Below are 27,119 nucleotides of genomic sequence, written 5' to 3' on the forward strand. Positions count from 1 at the left end.
AAAGCTCTTATATATAAAAAAAAAATTAAAAAAAATAAAAAAGAATTATCAGTACTAGAGATCATCATTTACTCCTAAAGTGGCAGTAATAGGAGTGAGTAAAAAATGTAGATGGGTTATAGTTGGATGAAGAAATTCACATACTATCTACTTACCAAGAATAAAGAAGACACAATTCATTTGACCTTCATTCTTGGGAAATGGACTTTTCTGTTTATTTTGTAAAGGTTATTTATTAGCTTAGGATAAGCCTCTTAATAACTTTCTGGCTTGATCATTTTTGTTGAAAGAATTTTGATACATAAATAACCAGTTCACCTACTTTAGTGCATTTAGTAAGAAACATAAAATTGTTTATTGATCTGAAAATGCTTTAACTTAATTCTGGTAAGGATTTAGCAATAAATTACTGTTTAAAGGTTCATTAGCTCTTTTAGCCCAGTGGGGCACCCAGCTTTATAGTCATATTAAATAGCTCTCTTACAAAATGATTTTAACATACCTGCAAAAAATATCTTACTTCCCATTTAACCCTAATATCTGTTTCAGAGTTTTTACACTTGCAGTCCAACTCTGGGGTTGGAGTCAGGTTGTGTTTCTTGTTAATTGCATGACCAGTCAAATTTCCTAAAAACTTGAAAGTGCAGCTTTTTAATCTGGAAAATAATAATACATACTTTACACAATTATGGGAATGAAATGAAATAAGGTAAATTTTAGAAAACTACACACATGTGGTGCTTGGCACATAGTAACAATTAAATACTATTACTAGCCTTTCCATAACAACATAGTTTAGTTTTTTAATCTTTCTCAGATCTTCTCAAACCCCTTAATCTTACCCCCAAACTTTATTACCAAAATAAATGTGTGGCTATGTTAATACAGGCAACACAAATGATGGGTACCTGTAATATTTTGAATACAAGTAATTGAGAATCATATGATGATATCTTGATCTCTCTCCATGTCCTTGACCCCCCTTCCTCATAAATGGAACTTCTCAACCTAAGTCTCAAAATTTGTCACATTCTGTTACCATTTTGCTCATCCAGGTTCCTCTCCCTCTTCCTCCAGGTGGATGTTTCTCCCTCTTTGTTTTTTTTTTTTTTAATTTTTATTTATTTATGATAGTCACACAGAGAGAGAGAAAGAGAGAGGCAGAGGGAGAAGCAGGCCCCATGCACCGGGAGCCCGACGTGGGATTCAATCCCAGGTCTCCAGGATTGCACCCTGGGCCAAAGGCAGGTGCCAAACCGCTGCGCCACCCAGGGATCCTGTTTCTCCCTCTTTGGACAGAACATTAATGTTTGTGCTATTTGCCTTCTGCTCAGACTGCTTCTCTTTCTCTGGATTGTTTAAGGCTCAGCTACCTCAGGCTCCTTGGGTCTCTATTGTTTATCTGTTAACTCATGGACTTATTATTTGTCTATTCATGCATTTGTTTAGATACTTACTCATTCGTCCAACAAACATCATGAGTCTACTATGTAATAAGCAAAATAGATATTTAAGGTTAAAAAAAAAAAAAACACATGGCCTTAGCTCTCCAAGAGTTCACAGCCCTATTTGAGAGATAGAGACATAGGTCCCATATTTTAAATAGTTACTGTAAGAATTACCACAACAAAGATACATTTAAGGCTTATGGGAGCACACAGGAAGAAGTGCAAACTTTGAGGAGGTCAAACAGGTTGATGTTGATCTCTGCTGGAGCTAGGATATATAGATATTCTAGAAATGTTCATGAGAGAGATATGTGGAGGTAGAGGAAAGGAGAGAGGATTGGACACAATGATGAACAGGATGGAAAAAGACACATTGGTGAGGCAACAGTATGGTACTCAGAAAACTTACTACCTCAGTGTGGCTGGGGCAGACGTGCTTGTGGAAGTGACAAAGAATGCACCTGCTAAAACTTTCAATGTTTTTAGTAGGAGGATTTATATCTTTTACTAATTTTAGAGAGTAGTATTTGAGAAAAGGGACAAGTTAGAGTCAGGAAGACCATGTAGAGTACAGTGGTAATAGTTTGGTTGAGAAATTATGGAGTTCAGAACTAAGGTATTACTAGCAGAATGAGGTGACACATTTACATCAGTGTGGACATGTACAAGGTAGAATGACTCCTAGGTATATGTCCTAAGGAAGTGGATAATTATGATAATAATTGAGATTACTACTTCAAGAAAATGACTAGGTTAGATGGAGTTTAATTTTGGGCAACCAAGTGAAGATATTTAGTAAGTGGCTGAAATGGAGACCAATTCTTTTTTATTTAAAATTAGTTAAAATAAGTATATATTTGTGAAACCATCACCACAGTCCATGCCATAAACATATCCATCATCTCCAAAGGTTTCCACCCACCTTTTTAAATTACTATTTTGTGATATGAACACTTAACATAAGATCTACCCTCTTGGCAAACATTTTAAGTATACAATACAATATAATTAACTATTGGCACTATGCTATATAGCTGATCTCTAAGATTTATTCATCCTGCATAACTGGAACTTTGCACCCTTAGGTCAATTCTTCAGTAAACATTTATTGAGAGTTTATCATGTATGCTGAGATAATATATAGTTTTTACCCTTAAAAAGAACATAGTGAGTGGAGAAAGAAACGAAATTGTAATATAGAAGAGTTCTAATTGCCTATGAACTGGGTTGTGGGAGAGGATGGCAAAGAGAGAGAAAAAAGCTCAGTTTGTATGGTTGGTGAAGTCTTCACAGGACAAATGATTCTGGAGTTTAAATACAATTGCCACAGACAGAGTGGTGAGATACAAATGATATTCTAGGTAGAGACCAGAAAAGCTACCGAGGTGTGAAAGAACATAGACCCCTTAGTGAACAGCAAGTCACTCTGTGTGGCTGGAATATAGAGCAAATGAGTTTGTAGGTTCAACAGTGGACACATGCCCTTGGGTTCATATTTTTTGAGGCAGGACTTCAATTCAGTTTGAACTTTCCTGCTCAAAAATTTTCCAATAATTATTGCTTATAACAATAGTTCTGAACAAATAATGCAGGTCAGGAAATGTAGAACAATTTCATGAAATATCAGAGGCATTGACAAAATTGTTGCTCTCATTTAAACAAGAAGTATTGTTTTGAGGTTTGATAGACTCAGGATCTTAGAACAGGATAATCTCAGGATTAGTTTATTGTGTGAACAGTTTATTGTGTGAAAATCCTTTCCTTACTGTCACTTAACTTTCCGAAGTCTTCTCTCTACAAGGAGAGGTTGTGTACAGGTACAATAAATATTTTAAATTTAATTCAGGAGTCAATTTCTTGATATTTATGTTAGTAGAAAACAGGTCCTGGCTTGTAATTACAAATTAATACCAACTTGTTTTAGATAAGAGGAATTAGATTCTAACAGTTTATGAAACCCAAAGACAAGGACTTCTGTCTCTTTCTCTTCTCCATCTTTATGCTTCCCCTTCTCATTTACATTGCCCTGTTTCTTGTGAAGTTTGGCTCCTGGCCAGAGCATGTTTTCTCCCAAGTCCCTGCAGAATGTGAGTGAAGTTAAGATGGCAGATTTCCAATTAGAGGGAGCTTATCAAGAGTCAGCCAGCTCCTAAAACCATATGCAGTTTCTGATGTTACTCTTTAAAGAATTGCATAGATTATTTACCTATCTAAATATATAGCTCAATGTTAGCAAAGGCTTTCGGCTGTCACCATTATTCTGTGGTATCTTTCAACTGTAAAATAGTTAAATTCAATTGAATTTTATTTCAATACCTATGACATACAAAGCATGGTGATGGTGAACCAGGAAAATGGATGTAAACTTTCTTCTCTTCCTTTTCTGTTTTCCTCTTCTGCTATTTCATGTAATTCAAGATAGTAACCATCATATAGATTAGGTACTGGTGTGGTCACATGCGTTATAAAATATGAAATGATTGGTTGAATTATATCTGACCAGTTTTTGATTATCTGTAGGCATATCTTATTTGTAGCAAAATTTCCCTTTGTAATTTGGCACTCAACCTCCAGTCATAATTCTACCCTGGGGACGCGTTCCCTGTCATCTGTCACAGGGTTGTACCACTTAATTGGGATGGCTCAACTCTTTCAAGTCATGTCCTCTCAAAACTTAGATATATTATGAATTTTCAAATATATTTTCTCTTGATATTTATTTCATTATATGAAATATTTCTCAGTTGGATGACTTTATTTATTTAAGAAATTTCCAGTCATTGAATATCTAGGAAAGTAAAACATTATTTGAATAAGAAAAGGTCTTAAATATATGAATAATATTAATTTGATAAATTTTAAATGCCTAGGATAGGGAGAAAATTTAATTTTAGATGCTTATGTTTGTATAAAAAATGTACTTTTAGGAAAGGAAAGAAAGTGGAAATGATAATATTGTGTAGTCAATGTAGCTTCTAAGTTTGCCTATTATCTTACATAGCCTTTCCTAAATAACCATTATTACCTACTATTTCAGTTCATATATTCAGTTTAGTTGTGTCCACCCATAAAAGATTTAGGAAGACAAATATAATTTAAACATAGTAATGGGTACAGATTCACTTTATAGTTATTTTAAAAGTAACTGTACTGAAATTCAGATATTCCCCTGCCCCTTCTGTAATTTGCCACACACTGTGTATCTCGAATACTTCAGAAAAATGTTAGAAATAGGATAAATCTAGAATTGATTTCTGATACTCATTTTAACCTTCCTTTCTTTTAGATACTCTATGAAGTTATGTGGAAATGAGAGAGATTCATGGAACCTCTTCTCCAGGAGAGAATGTCTTTCATAAATGGAGCTTTGCTTCTGGTTTTCACAGGACATTGACAGTGCAGCAGAGCTATGGCTGCCTCTCCTGCTATTTTCAATAATTCACAGAACATCTGAACAGAGATGCTCGCCTTGGATTTACAGATTTTCATCCTGAAACCTTGTTTACTTCCTTCAGGCAGAAAAGTATGTACTAATTGCTCTCCATGGTGGCTAATCTTTTCAAGAGCCTGATCTTACCTTACATACATAAGCTTTGCAAAGGAATGTTTACAAAGAAATTGGTGAATACAACCAAAAAAAAGGAAAATCGTCAGCAGAAAAAGGATCAAGATTTTCCTACTGCTGGCCAGTCCAAAACCCCCAAATTTTCTAATACCTTAAAAAGCACTGTAAAGAAGATAGCAAAATGTTCATCTACACGCAACTTATCCACTGAAGAGGAAGAGGCTAATAGAGAATTTTCCCTCTCACCAACATTCAGTTACCGAGTAGCTATTGCCAATGGACTACAAAAGAATATTAATCTAACCAACAGTGATAATGAGGATCTGCTTCAAGAGTTATCTTCAATTGAGAGCTCCTATACAGAATCACTCAATGAACTAAGGAGTAGTACAGAAAACCAGGCACAATCAACACACACAATGCCAGTTAGACGCAATAGAAAGAGTTCAAGCAGCCTGGCTCCCTCTGAGGGCAGCTCTGATGGAGAACGCACTCTACATAGCTTAAAACTAGGAGCATTACGAAAACTGAGAAAATGGAAAAAGAGTCAGGAGTGTGTCTCATCAGATTCAGAGTTGAGCACAATGAAGAAAACCTGGGGAATTAGAAGTAAATCTTTGGACAGAACTGCACGAAACCCAAAGACAAATGCTCTGGAGCCAGGATTCAGTTCCTCTGGCTGCATTAGCCAAACACATGATGTCATGGAAATGATCTTTAAGGAACTTCAGGGTATAAGTCAGATTGAAACAGAACTTTGTGAACTACGAGGACATGTCAATGCTCTCAAGCATTCCATCGATGAGATCTCCAGCAGTGTGGAGGTCGTGCAAAGTGAAATTGAACAGTTACGCACAGGGTTTGTCCAGTCTCGGAGGGAAACCAGAGACATCCATGATTATATTAAACATTTAGGTCATATGGGTAGCAAGGCAAGCCTGAGATTTCTAAATGTGCCTGAAGAAAGATTTGAATACGTTGAAAGTGTGGTATACCAAATTCTAATAGATAAAATGGGCTTTTTGGATGCACCAAATGCTATTAAAATTGAATTTGCTCAAAGGATAGGACACCAGAGGGACTGCCCAAATGCAAAGCCTCGACCCATACTTGTGTACTTTGAAACCCCTCAGCAACGGGACTCTGTCTTAAAAAAATCATACAAACTCAAAGGAACAGGAATTGGAATCTCAACAGATATTCTTACTCATGACATAAGAGAAAGAAAAGAGAGAGGGATACCATCCTCCCAGACATATGAAAGCATGGATATAAAGCTGTCTACTCCAGAGCCCAGAAGCAAGAAGAATAACTGGCAGTCACCGGATGACAGTGATGGAGAGCTGGAATCTGACCTCAATAGAAACAGTTATGCTGTGCTTTCCAAGTCAGAGTTTCCAACAAAAGGAAGTACTTCCAAGTCATGTTCAAAATCACACAATGCTAGAGCCAAGAATAAAACTGCTAGTAGCAGCAGAATTTCAAATAAATCTGATTATGATAAAATTTCCTCACAATTGCCAGAATCAGATAATTTGGAAAAACAAACTACAACCAATTATGCAGATGCTACACCCCTCTGGCATTCACAGAGTGATTTTTTCACTGCTAAACTTAGTCGTTCTGAATCAGATTTTTCCAAACTGTGTCAGTCTTACTCAGAGGATTTTTCAGAAAATCAGTTTTTCACTAGAACTAATGGAAGCTCCCTCCTGTCATCTTCAGACCGGGAACTTTGGCAGAGGAAACAGGAAGGCACACCCACCTTGTATGACAGTTTGCAGGATCAAGATTTGAATGAGGTTGTTCAGAGTGTCCAAGGGCAGAGTGAAATTGAGAACACAGAAACTGTGGAGAGTGGAATGAGTAATGGCATGGTGTGCGCATCTGGTGACCAAAGTCATTACAGTGATTCTCAGCTCTCTTTACATGAGGATATTTCTCCATGGAAGGATTGGAATCAAGTAGAAGAAAAAGCTGACTTAGGTTTAGATTCATCCACCCAGGAAGCTTTTGACTATGACACAAACAGCCTATCTGATACGCAACTAGACGTTTATAATAAAGACCTAGAAGACTTGGGAAAGTGCCACAGTGACCTTCAGGATGACTCTGAGAGCTATGATTTCACCCAAGATGACAACTCATCTCCATGCCCTGGGTTGGATAATGAACCACAAGGCCAGTGGGTTGGCCAATATGATTCTTATCAGGAAGCTAATTCTAATGAGCTGTACCAAAATCAAAACCAATTGCCCATAAGGTATCGAAGTCAAAGTGAATTGCAAAGTGATGACTCAGAGGATGCCCCACCCAAATCTTGGCATAGTCGATTAAGCATTGACCTTTCTGATAAGGCTTTCAGCTTCCCAAAATTTGGATCTACATTACAAAGGGCTAAATCAGCCTTGGAAGTGGTATGGAACAAAAGTACCCAGAGTCTCAGTGGATATGAAGACAGTGGCTCTTCCTTAATGGGGAGATTTCGGACATTATCTCAATCAACTGCAAATGAATCAAGTACCACGCTTGACTCTGATGTCTACACAGAGCCTTTTTATTACAAAGCAGAGGATGAGGAGGACTATAGTGAACCAGTGGCTGATAATGAGACAGATTATGTTGAAGTGATGGAACAAGTCCTCGCTAAATTAGAAAACAGGACTAGTCTAACTGAAACAGATGAACAAATGCAGGTATATGATCACCCTTCATATGAAACACCCTATGAAACCCCACAAGATGAGGGTTATGATGGGCAGGGAGATGATGTGGTCAGTGAAGGGGGATTGGAACCATTAAATGAAACATCAGCTGAAATGGAAATAAAAGAAGATGAAAACCAAAACATCCCTGAACAGCCAGCGGAAATCACAAAGCCAAAGAGAATCCGTCCCTCTTTCAAAGAAGCAGCTTTAAAAGCCTATAAGCAGCAAATGGCAGAATTGGAAGAGAAGATCCTGGCTGGAGGTACTCATGTTTTCATGCTACATTTTGAGATAGTTGTGTTTTAACATTGGGTGGTGATTCTTTAGAGCATGTTCTATGTTGACTTTTGGGAGAAAGAATGTATTTGCACAGAATTTTCATGTTTATTTTGAGAAGGGTGTTATTTTACTCTGCTGCCCCAACAAGTTGGGTTTGATAATTTAAAATCAAAGTGTTTTTAAATAGTACATACTAAAATGAGGTGTGGATCAAGATTTCTCTGTTAGCATTGGTACTAACCCCATTTCATATTAACCAACTTTGTTGCATCCATCATGAAAAAAAAGGTGAGTAAAGTCAATGAGCAGCCTGGGATAGTTCCTTGGTTCCCCTAGGTTTATAGGGATGAGGAGAATGGTGTAGTTAATCTTAAAGAATTAGGAAGCATGGATCTCCCATACTTACCACTTCCTTTACCATCAAATCTATAGTTTGGAGCTTGCCAGTAGGAGGGGGTGGGTCTGCACAACCAACCCTAACCAGTCCCATAAAAGAGCATTACCTCCTTCACTGCTTATTGATGCAGCTGAGGGAGTATAATAGAGCCCAAACCCTAGGCCATGTCTGAATGGTCATGAGTCAGTCACTCTTTGAGTAGGAGTCAATATTGAATAGAGTCAGCTTCCCCTCTAAAGAGTGGAATTCTCTTCCCCCTTATGGAAATGATAAGAGTAGTTTATTTACAATTTTATTTGATTTTCTCAGGGAACAATTTTGGATCATACACCTGTAAAAATGAGCCACTTATAAATAAAAACATTTTTTTTTACTTTTTATTTTTAACTGAACTTCACCCACACTTACCCCAATCCCTTACCATTTATTTTATTTGCATGCTTATCACTTAATATCCCTGGGATAGTTTGATATTATCTCAGTTGTAATGAATTATGTATTTTACAGTTTTCCTTATTTATGGCACTGTAATCTTTAAAGTATTTGCATAATATTTCATAAAGGTATATATATTTATGTGATCAACTGGTACTTGCCATTATGAAATAATATAACAATTTCTGAAGGCAGCAGCTGATTATATCATTTTGTCCTGAACAGAATTGTGATAATACACTACTCCATACTGGTCGTTTTCTCATCGATGGGGTGGATTCTTGAATAGTCAGAAAACTTTATTGTTAAACTGTTTCAGGACCTAAGGCAGTTGGAATAACAAGATTGTCTGCTCTAAAAAAACCCCCCAAAAAAACAAAATAACCTCTGTCTATATAAAACAACACACCTTATGTAATTAAAGAACAACCTAAATCAAAGGGATCTTGGGTGCATTGGCTGTGACTTTGTTATTATTTTCAGGAGGCAGTTTTCAACTATATTTAAAACCGATGTGAAAGTGCAGAGTAGTCAACATTTTATGGAAATAATAATTCATATTTGAATAATAGCTATCTTATTTAAGAGTGATGTTTAATAGTTAAATATCCTTATTACTGAAACTCAGTTAATGTTTCTTGGGATAAAGGCCAGCAGTTTGGCATTGTATTTTTATTTGCATTTTATTTGTATTTTATTATTATTATTTGTATTTTATTTGTATTTTATTTGCTGTGGGCAAATAAAATACAGAGGGCATAGTAAGACTAACCAGTATGTGTGCATGTGTGTTTGTTCTGATGCAATAGATGTTTCAATGCCAAGTGGTTAAAGTATCTGAAATATTAGGCAGCATTATAAAAATTACAAAAAGTATCTTCATTAACTTTTAAAAATTTCAAATTAGTGTCTACAAAATAGATTACCATTAGTATTGACCCTTCAAGTAGTTAACAACCTTAGCAACAACCAGTGACACTTATCCTTAGAGAACAGAAATACACTTAGTTGACTACACATTACCAATTTAAGAATCCTAAAATAGGTAAAACAATGTTGTATCATGTACCTGACATACTAGCCCTGGCTAATGAGGACCTCGACCCCTTCCACCATCTTGGAACTTGGCTTGTTATCCTTGAGCCAGCTTTGAATGGAATCTGTTGGGGATCATCTATCTAAAGGAAATCAGACACACATCTTTAAGATGCTCTCTGGTTGCTTGAAAGGCACCAGATTGACTACCCAGGAGGCTGCAGTAGCCTAGATTTTAAAGGCCATCTTTTCTCCCTTTGGCAGGAGCCAGGCAATTGTCTCCCTCCTGTGCTACCAATATGCCTCAGGAGGAAGGGCAGCCAAAGAAGGGCATTTTCAGGCCCCTTCACTGCTCAGAGCATCCCAATGAGGTGCCAATTGTCATGATGGATTTTGTGCCCATGGCCATCTGCTTTCTGGGCTTTGGGCAGATGCCAATAGATTTTCCTCTCCGTGACTACCTAGTCAGCATTAGGTTGCAGTGCTATCTTTTCTCCATTACTAATCTGGCAATATTAGACTGTAGAGCTCTTGCTGTAAAACTCCATGGGATGCTGTTTCCCTGATAGAGCTTTATGGAATTTTAAGCTCACAAATGTAAATTATTTCAACTTTTGTCTTCAGGGTCCTTGTAAAGAGGAATTTTAAAGACCCTAGTGTTTATACATATAAATATTTGGTCATAATATTCTTGAGAGCCTTCACCTTGAATAGCATGCTGGTGGGAAAGAGATTTTGGAACATGTGTAGCCAGAAACTTCAGGAGGTCATTTTCTTCCCTTGTTGCTGAACCCTGCTGAGTGGTGCCCTTTGTGTAGCTGGCCTGAACTCCACACCCTGATAGCGACTCCGATCCTCCACTTCTAGCCCTGTACCACCCATCAACTGGAATTAACTGTTGTCTTTTCTGAATTCCCAGATACTTGCCTCTTATGGCAAAATCTCAGTTTGTGCACATTTCTCATTTTCTCTTCTAAACAGTAATCTGGAGATGAGAGGTTTGTCTTTTTAATTCTTTCATTTGTACTATCCCCAGATCAGTGCTTTATACAGAATTGGCACTGAGTTATTGTGTTGAATTAAAGCCTGAATTAAGGGAAACAGGATAATAAATAAAAAAACACAACAAGCCTCAAAGTCAAATCAAAATCTAAACTGTGGCCTTAATTGCTAAGACTATGACTTTATCTTTTGAGAGTTCAGAAGTATGGTTAGAAATAAATATCATCATATTATTATATTAATTTTTTTAATTTGATTATAGTTGACATACATTCTTACATTGGTTTCAAGTGTACAACATAATGATTTGACAAGTCTATACATTATGCTATGCTTACAACAAGTGTAAATACCATCTGTCACCATACAGTGCTATTACAGTACCGTTAACTATGTTCCCTATGCTGTGCCTTTTATTTCCATGACTTACTTATTCCATAACTGAAAGCTGATATCTCCCACTCCCCTTCACCCATTTTATCTAACCATCTCTGCTCTTGTCAACATCAGTTTGTTCTCTGTATTTGTAGGTCTGATTCTGCTTTTTGTTTGTGTATTCATTTTTTTTAGATTCCCCTTATCAGTGGAATCCTATGGTATTTGTCTTTCTCATTCTGACTTATTTCACTGATTTATTTCTTCATTCTGACTTTTTCATTATCACAAATGGCAAGATCTCATCATTTTTTATGGCTGTATAATATTTGTGTGTGTGTGTTTGTGTGTGTGCACATGCCCACAAATCCCCCACATTTTCCTTATCCATAGATTGCTTCTATATTTTGATTATTATAAATAATGTTACAATAAGCAGAGGGGTGTATTTATATTTTTGAATTATTATTGAGCACTACTATATACCAGATACTGTCCAAGCAGTTTATCTGTTTTTATTTTTTTCTTAAAATACCACTATGAATTTGATTCCGTTATTATTCCATTTTACCAGTGAGGAAACCAAGCTTCAGAAAACTTGCATAATTTACTCCGTGTCATACAGATAGTAAGGGTTGGATTTAGAGTTAAGCAGATGGTTATTTTGGTTAGAAAAGCTATATGCTTACTCACTTCAGAGATTGTTTATTCGTGTTTTAAGGTGGAAAAACATGATGAATAAGGAATAGCATTAACCACAGGTTTATTACAACTAAAATTTTCATTAAAGAACAGTAATCATATGAAAGGCACTGAAGTTTTGATATAAAATAGTTCATTCTCAGTTTTTCTGCTTCAAGTCCCCAGTACATATTATAAATCAAGGCTTGTCGAGCTCAATAAATACAGTATAATAGCAGCTTGAAGGATGATGTATTTGAAGTCTGAGTATACTTGATCTGGAATTAAGAGGCTAACAGCAATTTGAAGTAAATTTTCTTTAGCAGAACAAAATCTTGTTTTGTTTTGAAATGTCTCCCAGTCTGTGGAGAGTCTATGATAGGGCACCAACTCATGGCAGCTCAGGGTGTGATCCCAGGATCTGGGATTGAGTCCCACATCAGGCTCCCTGCATGGAGCCTGCTTCTCTCCCTCTGCCTGTGTCTCTTGCCTCTCTCTCTGTGTCTCTCATGAATAAATAAATAAAATAATTTTTTGAAAAAAGAAAACTGTTCCTGTGCTTTCTTATGCCAATTCTATCTCTTCTAATCTGAAGAGAAGAGAAGGTGAAATATTTGTGTGGGCACATGAAATGTTTGCTACATAGTGTTTAGTATCACTCTTTAAATGTGTTCTGATGATCACCTGCAGTAAGAGTCTATGACATCTGTAATTAGCATAATAAATGATATTTCTACCATAGTGTGCATTTGGTTTTCTGATAGTTGTAGAACTTTGTGGAAATATTTTGGCTTCAAAAATATGAAATTGAATGTGAAATATTTTCCTAACGTTGAGATTTTATTACATTAGACCAGTGGTTTCTAATCTGGCCAATTATTAGAATAATCTGGGGACTTTTTGTATTACTTGTTTCCAACAAGAATTGCTGTAAAATTATTAATTATTAGGATCTGGTCACTAAATGTGTTGATTTTGTGCTTCTGTATTGGGGCCTATGGATATTTATCCAAAACTGCATGTGCTATTGATGGATTATGTGTACCCTTATAAATAACACCACACACACACACACACACACACACACACACACACACACACACTAAAATAAAATCCAGAAAATTCCAAAGTGAAAAGTAAAATTAACAGCTTTCTTCAGGGAAAGATAATTTGTTCCTGACACTCTATAAACACACATACACCTCCCCTTTCTTTTTAAGTTTAATGTAAATGGTATTACATTTCATATATTCATGTTCTGCACCTTGCTTTTTTTACATGAAAATATATGTTATATAATAATATAATATGTAATAATAATATAATATGTATTTCATGAATATATATATTTGAAAGATCTTATTATGCTGTTACCTGCTATATTATTTTTAGTAACACAGAGATTTCCACTATAGTTATTGCATAATTTATTGAGTTGGTGCCCTATCATTGAACAGTGAAGTTTCTTATAAACTCACAAAAAAATGCAGACTTACTAGCTGTCTTTGAGCAAATGAGATAACATGTACAGTTTGCTACATGTGAAAATTACTTAGTTAATGGACTTCCTCCAGCTTTGGAGAGTTAGGAACTCAGGAATTCTAGGTCAATTCATAGCACCTATTATAATTGTAAATTTATGTTTATGTATATAATTATTTGATTAATGTAGATTTCTGCTACTGCACTAGCTGGTAGAGTCAATGAGTGGATTTTTCTTTCTGTTGCTATTATAATGCTAGAACCTAGGTCAGTGGCTAAGAGTAAATAATAAATATTTGTTTACTAGATAAATATACACTAGCCTATGTTGCTGGGCTACCTAGTTTCACATATGGTGGATAACTCATAAAATTCAAATACACTTCAGTTTTTTTTTCTTTCAATCAAAAGGGCATTTTAAAATTATATATATTTTATCATAATATAATAGGCAAAGCATGATTAAGAATGAAAGCATGACTTCTCCTCCTTTTGCTTAATCACATCTGTGAGAAGGCTGGCTATTCTATGATGATATAACCTATACATCTACAAAAACTTAGTTGAATTTACTCAAATTCCAGGCTTAATATTTAAGAAGAATAAATATTACAACTACGTTTTGGGGCTCTTTGAGGTGCCTCTCAAACTTTAGGGTCCAGGTCAGGAGGGATGGGGTCTGCCTTTTTAATATTCCCCATAGGTACTTTTACTGCAGGTGATCATCAGAACACATTTAAAGAGTGATACTAAACACTATGTAGCAAATATTTCATGTGCCCATACAAATATTTCACCTTCTCTTCTTTTCAGATTAGAAGAGATAGAATTGGCATAAGAAAGCACAGGAACAGTTTTCTTTTTTTAAAAAAAGATTTTATTTATTTATTTATTCATGAGAGACACAGAGAGAGAGGCAAGAGACACAGGCAGAGGGAGAAGCAGGCTCCATGCAGGGAGCCTGATGTGGGACTCAATCCCAGATCCTGGGATCACACCCTGAGCTGAAGGCAGACGCTCAACCACTGAGCCAGCCAGGAATCCAAGGAATAATTTTCATAACTTAAAAACAGATATAGAATGATTTCCTTGTTCTTCAGAGCAGTAAGTTATTATATTTATAAAAGATTTTGGTACCATCTATACATTAAAGCATAGGAAAGTAATAGATATATTCCTTGAAAGGTGTGTGTAAACTGTACGTTTTAGAAATCATCTATTTCAAAGGTCTAGGAGATTTTGCTGTAGAAACCATTCAGTGCATATTTTATCTACAGATAAATTCCCATCATCCTACATGTCCCACATTGTATCTATTTTTGCAAGTTTGAGGTTGTTTCATTATTATTATTAGTAGTAGTAATAGTAGTAGTAGTAGTAATAGTAGTAGTAGTAGATCTTTACTCAAAGTAAGCATAGCAGTACTGATCATAGTAGAGAGCAACCCATTTGTAAAATGTTCCATCAAAAAGTTACACATAGCAATAAACTTTTAGTTTAGTATTTTTTGCTTTTTTAGTAATTTAGGATTACCTGTAATATAAAGTGGTTGTTTTGGTTTTTGAAATAAACTATGATCTAGAAAGGAGACTTGTGAAGAGTGAAGTGGGCAAGGGCCCCTAGGAGCAGCAGAATCAGCTGGCATCTCTACTTCTTGCTAGACCTAAAGCCCAAATGCACAGGGGAAATTCTTCTTCATCTTTCTAGAATACAGGGGAACTCAAAGAAAATTTGAGGAGGGAGACAGATAATGGTGGTGTATATAAGATTAGTTCCAAATGGAGCTGAAGGTTTTCTTTTGTTTTTCTTTTCCTTTGTTCCTTTTCTTTCTGTTTGTTTTTTAGCTTTTGGTTTTATTTTTATTTATTTATTTTTTTAAAAGATTTTATTTATTTATTCATGAGAGACACACAGAGAGAGAGAGAGAGAGAGGCAGAGACACAGGCAGAGGGAGAAGCAGGCTCCTCACAGGGAGCCTGATGTGGGACTTGATCCCAGCACCCCAGGATCACACCCTGAGCTGAAGGCAGATGCTGAGCCGCTGAGCCACCCAGGTGTCCCTTATTTTTAGTTTCTTAAGTGAAGCCGAAGGTTTCAAAGTATATTCGGTGTGAGATAGACCTAAGAGAAAATTAACCAATACATATTTAATATCTTCCTAACAAATTCAATTCTAGAAGTTTTAAGGACATACCTAATTCTTGCTATAATCTTGGGAAGATTTTATATATATTCACATGCTATTATCTATCTATCATCTATCTATCTATCTATCTATCTATCTAATCTCCACACTTTAAAAAATGAGATGACTGAATCTCAGAGAAGCAAAACCAGGTCTAGGTCATACAGCTAATAAGAATGTTGATGGAATCCGATGTATATCTGACAGAATCAAAGTCTGATGGTATTTCTGTGACATCCCATTCCATTTGTGGGCAATTCTTAGGAAAGGGCATGGCCCATGTGCTTCTTGGTCAGCCAGTTTTGTGTTAGCTGCTATAGTAGTGATATCTGTTAACACAAAATGAGTAATAATGATTTGGGGTAAGAGGTAGTATCACATTTTTAAGAAGTTTAGACATCTGGAAGGGTGACCCTTGTCATATTAAAAGACTTTATTAGGGGTAAAGAGGTGCTAATAACTAGTTTTTGCGGAATGAAACCATTCTATAGGAGGTATGGAAGAAATACACAAGGATACGCAAAGGCCATTTATTAATAGGAATAATAAAAATGTGGAGTTCAAAGATTTTGTTTAATTATGATTATTAATGGCTCCCAAACTACATACCTGGAATGCTTATCTTTGTGAAGAAGCTAAAAATGGAACACATTTTTCAAGAAAATATTAACTGAACAATGAAAAATGGTGATTTCCAGATTGTATTAGAAACTGCAGTACAAATTTCTGAATTCCAGAGATTCAATAGTGTTATGTCAAAATGTCAGCTAAATAGGTTTTTCTTTGTTTCTGCTGATGTCATTGTCCATGTTCTTCCTGCAAGTTCAAAATGAGAGAGATATTCTACAGAAATTGTTACTCAATTGTGAGCTTTCTACATGGAATGAAATAAATTCTGAGCCTGATGTAAGACACAGTAATGTATAGCCTAATCAGTTGTTATTGATTAGATTAAATGGAAAATACCAGGACCTAGAATATATGTACCATTTGAGGTAATTCAGGATCTGAAGCTCAGGAGCAAGTGAGGGGAGAAGTCCAATGTGGCAGACAAAATCTGCCACCTAGAGATAATATTTTGGATAATGGGTGACTACTAAACATCATCTGGGACTCTAACTCTGGGTGTCAGTTAAGGAGGTAGAGAACTGCTAGGAGCAAAGAGTATTGAGGACTGAGGTGGGCAAGAAGTCACTTTTTGCTGATAGGGCCTTGGTTACTTGGTTAGGGACTAAGGACTAGGGTGTTGAGAGGTCTCTAAACATCCCAGAATGTGCGCTCTTAAGAGAAAAGCAAATCCCAGAGGGACCTATATACTAGACAAGTTATTAAGAAGTGACCTACTTACCTGAACGAGAGTTCAAAGTCAGGAATGAGTCTCTAAAATAGATTACAAAATAGAAAAAGCTTTATTTTCTCTGCTGGCATCCAAAGACTGAGTCTGGTTTGTAGGCAGAATGACTTGAGGCTGAGTCCCAGGTTCCTGGGATACCCTGACCCCAAATAGAACTATTCTTCATGTTTAAGGTATTAACTTAAGTTACCTCCATAGACTATAAGTTCAGATAGAACTACATGCATTAACAGACTTTTTTTTTTAAGATTTTTATTTATTTATTCATGAGAGACACACACAGAGAGAGAGAGAGAGAGAGAGAGAGAAGCAGAGGCACAAGCAGAGGGAGAAACAGGCTCCATGCAGGCAGCCTGATGTGGGCCTTGATCCCGAGACTCCAGGGTCACGCCCTGGGCCGAAGGCAGGTGCTAAACTGCTGAGCCACCCAGGGATCCCCTATTAACGGACTTCTTATGTCTTATTTCAATTTATAGCATGCTGCTGCTTCTCCTTTTTAAAGGAAAATATGTTACAGAATCTTGTCAACTACTTCATTCATCAAACTTGGTTCATGCTGGCTCTCAGCTAATCCTCGAAATAAAAGAAATCTTCAGAGGATAAAGTAGCTACCATTTAGCAGATTCAAACAACTGTGCTGTGACTCTGTAGGCAATCCCAAAGAGTCCTAAAAATATATTAAGCAATGCCATTTTATAGGAATAAATGTATCTTTACCTACTCCTCTAATAATCCTTACTGTCCTCAACTTATCCCTCACTTTTTCCCCAGGTCAAGGATGGTTACTACTTTAAAAAGGGTAGTACTTATTTTGAAGTATGTAATTTGATGTTTGTGTGGGTATATTTTTAAAATGTAGTATCGACATACACAAGCACACAAGTATGTTTTCTTAAGAACCCTATAAGGTAGGTAGTTTAATAATGTATAACATTTATTGAGTTCTTTGCTGTGTGCCAGACACTATTCTAGATATTTTATGCTGTAGTCATGTAACCCTCAAAATAACCATATGGGTACTATTATCTCCATTTTATAAATGAGAAGCTGACATAAGTAAGGGGCGGAAAAAAAAGTAGCAGAACCAGAATTTAGAATGAACTGTTTCTCTTCCAGATTCTATGTGCTTACCTACTGCAGCCTAGTTTGGGATTTTGGAAATTAAATGTTGGTATTCAACCAAATAAGATGGAGACCTGAGGTGATAAAATGTTGATTTACCTGACAGCACTGACTTGTCAGCAAACCTGTAATTACAAACTGTTCTCTCAGATCATAGGCTAGCACCCAAGCTATTGGATCATTCTCCCATTTAACATAATATTATTACCAGCAACATGATTATCCAAGTGTCATTTCTGTGTAACTTGTGATAAAAGGAATTGTTGACTGCATGTAACAGTGGCAACAATAAATGACATTGAAAACGATCTTATTTCTCAGAGATGTAACTTAAGCTGCTTCTTTTCTTAATGCCTTTTCGGATACTTAGTGATGTCTTGTGAAAAGTCCAGGATTTTAGCCATCTAATTCTGTTCTTTAGTGATTATAATTAAAGATACACACACTCTCGGGCAGCCTGGTGGCTCAGCAGTTTAGCGCCACCTTTGGCCTGGGGTGTGATCCTGGAGAGCCAGGATCTGGTCCTGCGTTGGGCTCCCTTCATGGAGCCTGCTTCTCCCTCTGCTTGTATCTCTGCCTGTCTCTCTCTCTCTCTCTCCGTCTTTCTCATTAATAAATAAATAAATAAATAAACCTTTAAAAAAAAGATACACACACTCTCATGAGCAGACATACAACACAGAAAATGTGAATTCACTGAATGCTTGGCGTGGCATTTACTTTCTGAGGGAAACCAATAGGAAATTCCCAAGTTGGTCAGCATTCCTTTTGGCTTCTCTAAACACATAAAGCAATTTTAATATTTTTAAAAGTTAGCTATCACATATATTTAATCCTTATAGAATATCAGTGAGATAGATTATAGCCAACCTCCTCAAGTCTCTAACCTCAGGGTAATTAGCAGTAGTTATATAGTTATATAGCAAGTGATGGGACCAGGTATCAACCTAGGACTTCTGTATCCTTCTTTTGTGCTCTTTGTACAACAAAACTTTCTTAGCTAATTGTGTGGGTGGTGCTTCTTTCTCCTGGATGTTAGAGCATCTGATCTATAAAAACTTCTGGGGTTATGTCAAGGTATTTCTTTGCCGGTTCTTAAAGTTGGTTATTCTCAGATTTTAGAATGCATAAAAAATCACCTGGGAGTACTCGGTTAAAAAATGTGAATTATTTGATCCAATTTCTGTTGATTCCAATTCAGGAAGATCCTGAATTGAGAAATGCTTAATGGCTAATAGTTAACAGATCCTAAGTGCTCTTCGGCCTTCATTCTTTCTTAAGTGATTTCATTTGCTCCTTTGTCTTGAGTTCCTATCTGTATGCTAATGGTCCTAAATTAGTGTCTGTGGGCTAACCCTCCAAGACTAGTCCACTGTACACATTTATTCTGTCATCAATTCACCTGCTAGTGAATTAATTCTTCGGTAAATATCAAATTGCCTGGCTAGGCATTGGGATAAAGTGGTGACAAATCTTTGTCCAGTGGGTAAGGTGAACTTAAATTCAAAAAATTACAGTAATATATCATTTTGCTAAGAGAGCATATTCTAGTTTTGAGGTTAGCAAAGACTTCCTATAGTAAATGATATTTGATCTGAGAACTGAAGATTATACTGAATTAAGCTAAGAGGATGGATAAAGAGCATTCCAGGCAGAGAAGAGATAGCATGGACTAGGGTCCTATGGCAGAAGATAGCTTGATATGTTTGAGGAACCTAAAGAAAGCCAGGTGTGGCTGACATACATTAAGCAAGGCAAACAATGAAGTGACACAAAACTGGTATAGTAATCAGAGACCAGATTTTTCTAAATCTTGTGGATCACTTAGGGATTTTGTTGTGTTTTCTCTTAGTAACCATGGAAAGCCATGAAAGGGAATGCTAAATGAGTATAGGACTTCCATTGAACAGGATCTCTTTCAAGCCTCATGCCTAGCACTGAACTCTTTTCTTCTTCTGTCTCCTAATGTTGCTTCTTCTTCTGGGTTTCCTATCTCAGTAAATGACACCATGATCTTCTTGTTTGCTCACCATGATCCTCTTGTTTGGCTCCTTCCTTGTCACTCTATAGTAGACATTTGCTTATTTTCTAACCCATAATCTGAATTTCTTTCTTATTGGTATTCCTGAGTATGTGAGCCCTTAGAGGGAAGGAGTGCCTTTATCTTACTGCAGAAACTGAAGGGAGCTGGAACTTCCTTCTCCCCATGCCTGGCCGTCGTGGCTTGAGCACATGACTGAGAACTGGCTGATGGGAAACTTCTGCCAAGGACTTTGAGTTTGAATCCATCATTTCACAAGCCCTGGCATTTTTTTTAAAAGATTTTATTTATTTATTTATTTAAGAGAGCATGTGTGCACGAGAGAGAGAGAGAGAGAGAGAGAGAGCACAAGCAAGGAGGAGGGGAAGAGGGAGAAGGAGAAGCAGACTCCCCACTGAGCAGGGAGCCCAATGTGGGACTCAATCCCAGGACTCTGGGATCATGACCTGTGCCAAAGGCAGACACCTAACCAACTAAGCCAACCAGGTGCCCCAAGCCCTGACATTTTTGCCACGTGATTATCTCTCAAATACAGTTCTTTTATCTCCATTGTCTCCACCCTCGTTCTAGCAACTGCCATGTCTTGTGTGGACTATGTTAGAGCTTCCTAACTAGTCTTTCTGTCTCTTTGTCCTGTTACCCCTTGCCCCTCCCTCAATCTGTCATCTCTCTGCATCCAAAGATACATATAAATCTGCAAAACTACAAAAAGAAGTCATTGTAGTTACTTTTAGGATGAAGTCCAAACAAACAGTAAACCCATTGTATTGGAGATGCCTGTTTGCTTACTGTTCTCCTCACACGAGGTTATAAGCTCACAGGAAGTAGAGGCTGTGCGATGTACCCTGGCATTTCTTAGGATGCCTACCATGACCAGCAGTGAAAAGCAGAATATTGTGGTTAGGAGCATGATCTCTGGAGTCAGCCGCAATTGTGCAATCTTAACCAAGTTGTTTAATTTTTCTGTGATTCACTTTACTTACTGAGAAAATGAGGAGATCATAAGAGTATCTTTGTGAGAATAAAACAAAAATAAGATGGACTTTCAGCTGAACCAGTAGGTAATCAGTAGGGAGCCAATCTACCTAAGAAGCATAAAGACTTCTTCCTATGATCTTAAATAATTTCTAAGAAACATGAGCCCAAAGCCAAATGCTACAATTACCTTCCTATATATTTTTTAACTGAACTAAAATTACCATCCAGCATGCATTTTGGGAAGTGATCAATTATGTGATTATTTTTGTGGTTTGAATCCTTGAAAGACTCTGGGCACAAGCTGCTCCACACAGTATTAATAGCTAGTTATTGATGTTTTCATGAAACACAAAAACATGCAACTGCCTGAACTCACTGGCTTGTTAACTGTTTTGCCTTAGGGCAGCTTCAACATAGAGAACTAAGTAAGTCCATCAACATTTATTGAGTGCTTAGAAATGTGATGAGCTCAAAATTAGGAATCTGGGAGTAGAGAAAACAGGATGCAAAGACATAGATTCTTTCCTTGTTGAAGTTACAGTCTTGTTTAGATCATTTAAGCATTATTTCTTGAGATAACTATTGTGAGAAGCCTTGTGGCTTATAACTAAATATTATTATTAATTGTTCATTCAAAGCAAAACAAAACAAACAGACAAACAAAAAACCACAAATACTGAATAGCATGTACCTGAATGTATACTGTCAGGGTCACCATAGCAGAGTCGACACAGAAAAGATAATTTATAAATAGATGACTAATGACAATTACTTTTTAGTTAGTAATTATTATTTAATTCATAGCTGTTAATTATTACTATTAATAGGCTTGAGGATAAAAAGGAGTCATAACATTCAAAATAATAACTGACATTTATTCAACCCAAAGTATGTATTAGAGGTAAGCACTTTGTATATGCTTACTCAGCTGAAGCACTTGAGAGGTGCAGCAGATGTCTCTGGAATTTCATGTCACCCTCCTGAGCCTTCCTCTGATTTCAGCTGTGGCTGTGGTGGACCACCCTGTGGAAGCTCAGTTTCATCCTTCACTGATAGCCTCCCACCTCAGCAGGTGCCTTCATTCTTTCGGATTTCTGCTTTGAAATCTCCCTGACATTCAGGGATTCCCTCAGGCACCCTCAACAAGGGTGTTTAGTGGTTCTTAGGTATACGCAGCAGACTTCTGCTCTGTGGGAGACCACACCTCTGGAGGTCCCGAGTCGAGCCCCTATTGTCTGCAATAAAGCACGTTTAAGTTGGTGTCTCCTCCTCCTCTGCATCATTCTCCCTGTTCCTCATTCCTGCTTCTAGATCACCTCCCAAAGAAACTTCCTATCCTCAAAAAAAAAAAAAAAAAAAAGAAACTTCCTATCCTCATGTCTTTGCCCCAGCCTCTGCTGGGGAATCCAAACCAAGAAGTGAGGTTAAGGCTATATTCTCATTTTATCAATGGGACGACAAAGCCTTGGACCATTGAGCTGAGTGTCACTTACCTAGCTGACTCACCTTAAGCAGAACCAGGGTTTGAATATCTTTTCTTAATTATTACCCCTCCTCTTGTGAACAATAAAAAGGTACTTGCAAAAAAGATAAAAATGCCTAGGTTGCAGGGACCTTTGATCTCAGGAAGTGAGGTGAATTGGGTTAGAAATTTTTGTTAGTGACAGTAGTAAGTGAGCAAAAACACTTCTGTATCATTGAAAAACATCATGGCAAAATTGTGTAGAAGTCAGTGGGGCTTCCATCATCCTCTTTCCCCCTGCCTCCCCACCTTCCCACCCCAATCTCCTGGGCTGCCGTGTGGTGTCTTCTGGTGATAAAATGCCCTGTGGACACCTGCTCTTTGCTTCATCCTCTTTTGCCTTCTCAACATTCCTTTGTACAATGACTCTGATTTTTATTATTATTGATTTTTGGTTAATAAGCTGCACCTCCTGGGAGTGTTTGCATTTTTAAGCCTTTTCTCTTCTGTTACACAATGGCAAATTTGATGAAGGCATTTTGGGCCATGGCAAATAGATTGGGTATAGTTTTTGGATAGCAGAGCTTGTCCAGATATCCTGAAATCATACCATTTTAGCAGTGAAGCACACAAAAGGCTAGGCTTGAGTGGAATCATCTTTGAACAATTTGAAGGTTCTACATTTTGAGGTAGAAGGACTGATCAAAAGAAATGGAAAGAAACAGCAATCTTTCTGGCCACTTACTTGGGAGGGACACAAATGTATGCATTTGCCTGTGTGAATATGCATGTGTGCATGATGACCTAAATGCAGGTCTCTGGACACATGATGTTCATTGATGACTTCTATAGACAATGTAGAAATAAAGATCAAATATAGTAAAACTCTGATCTGGCTGCATAAAATTAACCATGATCATAGTCAAATATGTTCTCAGCCTCCTATGGTCACATTATTTTTAAAACAAATTTTTAAGCAAAACTAATATTTTGATGTCACTCATGAACTTTGTCATAAATGTTGCTTGTTACACTAAATTTTTACATGGGTGCTTGACACTTATGGCCTCCTGCTTGGGTAACTCATTTCCTGCTCACAACTTAAACAGATAGTGAAGTATTAATTAGAGGGATTTCCTTCTCTTATGGAAAAGACTCTATATGTCTTAAAGCCTAAGGAAGAGTTACATCGAATTTATAGTTCAGAATCTGATGATTGCTTTGTGCTTAGTATTATTGGGTTATGAATGTAATCATTTATTTCTGTAGTTGGATTCTGTTGGTGGCTTTGATTGCCCTGGCATTGTTCAATGTGAGCGTAAGTGATTTAGAAAGAAGTAGTTTGGGGAAAGGGAGTCATTCCCATGTCAAGGTAAATCAAATCATGTTGATAAGAAAACAGTTTGATTACAAGACTGTAAACATGAGGAATGCTTGAACAAGCCTAGAAGAGAACTCTTCAGAGAAACTTCGTCCACCTTGTTGTCCTTCCCCATTGCATTGGGGGATGATGACTCAGGTTTGAAGTGGAAATTCCTTTCAGAGAATTGTTTGTCATATTCCCTGTGCCACAAGGTATCTGAAGTTTTGACAACTTGTGCTCACTCTTTTTAAAGTCAACAGCAGGGCAGCCTGAGTGGCTCAGTGGTCTAGCGTCACCTTCGGCCCAGGGTGTGATCCTGGAGGCCCGGGATCGAGTCTGAAGTCTGGGCTCCCTGCATGGAGCCTGCTTCTCCCTCTGGCTGTGTCTCTGCCTCTCTCTCTTTCTGTGTCTCTCATGAATTAATAAATAAAATCTTTAAAAAAATAAAGTCAACAGCAGAAAACAAAAGAAGGCATGTGGATTTAATGTGGCATTTCTTAGACTCATGGGTTCCTAGGCTATTAGGAACCTTTTAAATCATTTAGGCCAGTTCTGTCATTTAACAGTTGAGGGAAATGAGGGTCTAGAGGTCAAGTGGGGTTTTTTGTTTGTTTTGTTTTGTTTTTGTCCAAGTTCGTGCAGTAGTTGTGCTCAAAAACTTATTAGAAACCGATTCTCCTGATACAGTCGATGTAAAACTGTATGCGGCATTGCAATAGAAGGATGCTGCTAATCAGCTGCTTCCTTAATGATAACATTGATGCAATTAATGACTAATCGCCTCAGAGTCCACTGCCTAATTTGTAGAAATACAAATGCAAAATACTCAATGCACTTCTATTTACCAATATTGGAATGAAAATCTGAAAATACAAAAAAATAAAAACATAAGTAAATGTTAAAACTGTTTTTTTTATTTTTATTTATTTATGATAGTCACACAGAGAGAGAGGCAGAGACATAGGCAGAGGGAGAAGCAGGCTCCATGCACCGGGAGCCCGACGTGGGATTCGATCCCGGGTCTCCAGGATCACGCCCTGGGCCAAAGGCAGGCGCTAAAACGCTGTGCCACCCAGGAATCCCAATGTTAAAACATTTTTGAATGAAGTTAGAGAAACATTACTTTTGATACCTCTTAATTCCTAATTTTCTCTATCAGGTGATAAAAATGATTCTTTCGGTTAACTTTCTAACTTTATGTTGTTGTCATTGAATTTTAGGGCTGAAATGGCTGCAATGGGTCTTGTAAATTTTGAGTACATTGTTCACAAGCCCAGATGTGTGCCAACATCACTTGCACGTATTTTACATACAAAGGTTCCAGGGTCGCACTTCCGTGGATTCTGAGTTAGTAGGTCTGGAGAAGGACCTGGGGATTTGTATTGCCACTAGGATTCCTTAAGTTTCTGAAGATCAGCCAGGTTGGAGAGCTAATCCAATCCCCTTGTTTCATATATGTAAAAAGCTTAAAACTCAGATATTACATGCCTGGGTCTTTTTTTGGGGGATGGCGGGTCAGCGCATTGAGTGATGAGAGAGGGAGCACATTCTTTAGAAAGCTGATCCAAGTTTCAACTTCATGAAAGCTCTCACACTGAGCTGCTTGAGCACATGTAACCTATATTTCCTTTTACTATTTTTTTTTGCAGTCTAGAAAAAGCATCTAACAGGAATGAGCTCTTTAGTAAAATCCCTTATTATATACAGTACAATGTCATCAGAGGGTCATTGAATTAGTTCCACTCTTCGGGAAGAGGGAGAGGGAGAGAGAGGCGAAGGGAGAGAGAAATTTAAATAGTGCCAATGATGCTTCTTGCCAATTCATTCAAAGAGCTTTTGCCCCTGAGTGGACTTCTCTGGCTTGCTCTCTGCCCCAGGAATCTGACCTGTGCCTACTGTATCCAGTCTCCTTTGCCAGCAGGCTTCTGGTTGGGTTTGCAGGAGGTCAGATGGAAGAAGGGAAAGGAGGTCAGGATATCTCTTCTCACTTTCTGCTTCAGTGCCTTAGCTCCGATTAGCTGTATCTCCCTTGTTCATGGCTCTGTTGGCCACCATAGCAGTTCTCCCCGAGTACTGGTCACACTTGGTCCTAAGTTAAACCCCAGACGCAGTAAGCATTTCCCACAATATCTAGACTCTAAGACCTTATCATTCTCTTTTTGTTCCCTTAACCTAGCTCTCATTCTGTGATTGGTCCTTTTATTCTTCATTTGAATCACTGGCATTAATTCTGTTTCCCACAGGCACTTAGATTAATAAAAGAAGGGAATAGAATTGTTTAGTCATTCTAAAGTTCCTTTATAGTGCCAATATCTCCTTGAAGAAAAAAATGATTTATCTTTAAGAATACAATGATGTGAAATTCTCCTTTGCAAAACTACTTGATTTGCATTGCATATTATTATACATTTTTATCATTTTTGAATACGTATTTTTAAAATATTTTATTTATTTATTTGAGAGAGAGCATGGGGAAGGAGAGGGAGAAGCAGGCTCCCTGCTGAGCAGAGATCCCTATGCAATGTGTGATGGGGGGCTTGATCCTGGGACCCTGGGATCATGACCTGAGGTAAGGCAGATGCTTAAGTGACTCAGCCACCCAGGTGCCCCTTGAATACATAGTAATGCACAAATTTGTTGATGGAAAAGTATACAAACTACTTTGTGGACTATTTAAGATGTTTTCAAAGGTAATTTGATGACAGAGGCTTTCCTTCTGAGATCCTGATTTAAGAACTGCCTTCCATGGTTGAGTGCAACTTCACTGTCCATATCATAACAAAATTTAAAGCTGGAAGGGAGATCATAGAGCAAGAGAACCAAGGTAGAAAAAAAATTCAATTTATCTAACTCCATAAACTACACTTTACTGTGTTCCAGAAGTGTGAAACAAACCCTTCAAAATACCCTAAAGGGGGAGTATAAATTGGTATAACCACTTTCAAGGACAATTTGGCAATATCTACCAAAGTATCAAATAAACATATCCTTCCTTTCATTGTTTTTCCCTTTTATGAATAATGCTTTGGGTATGTAAGACTTCATCTCAGCATTGTCCTATGTAATACAGCATATAACCTAGACATCCATTGTCAGATGTAACTTAGTATACAACCTAAATATTCAGTGTCATGAAACACAGTGTATAGGTTAAAACTCCATCAAAGGAGACTTGTTAAAAATGTATAATGTATTCAGACAATGGAT

At 37.2% G+C, this 27,119-nt stretch overlaps 1 protein-coding gene across 1 annotated transcript in view; it reads left to right on the forward strand.

Moving 5' to 3' along the window:
• UNC13C (unc-13 homolog C) overlaps positions 1–27,119 on the forward strand; it is a 589,248-nt gene that overhangs the window by 31,174 nt on the left and 530,955 nt on the right. The window contains exon 5 of the mRNA XM_072738579.1: positions 4,735–7,983. Within this exon, the coding sequence (XP_072594680.1) occupies positions 4,992–7,983 (2,992 nt within the window). The 5' untranslated portion in view covers positions 4,735–4,991. The remainder of the gene's footprint in view (positions 1–4,734; positions 7,984–27,119) is intronic.

This window comes from Vulpes vulpes, chromosome 15 (genome assembly GCF_048418805.1).
Source record: "Vulpes vulpes isolate BD-2025 chromosome 15, VulVul3, whole genome shotgun sequence".
NCBI classification, from domain to species: domain Eukaryota; kingdom Metazoa; phylum Chordata; class Mammalia; order Carnivora; family Canidae; genus Vulpes; species Vulpes vulpes.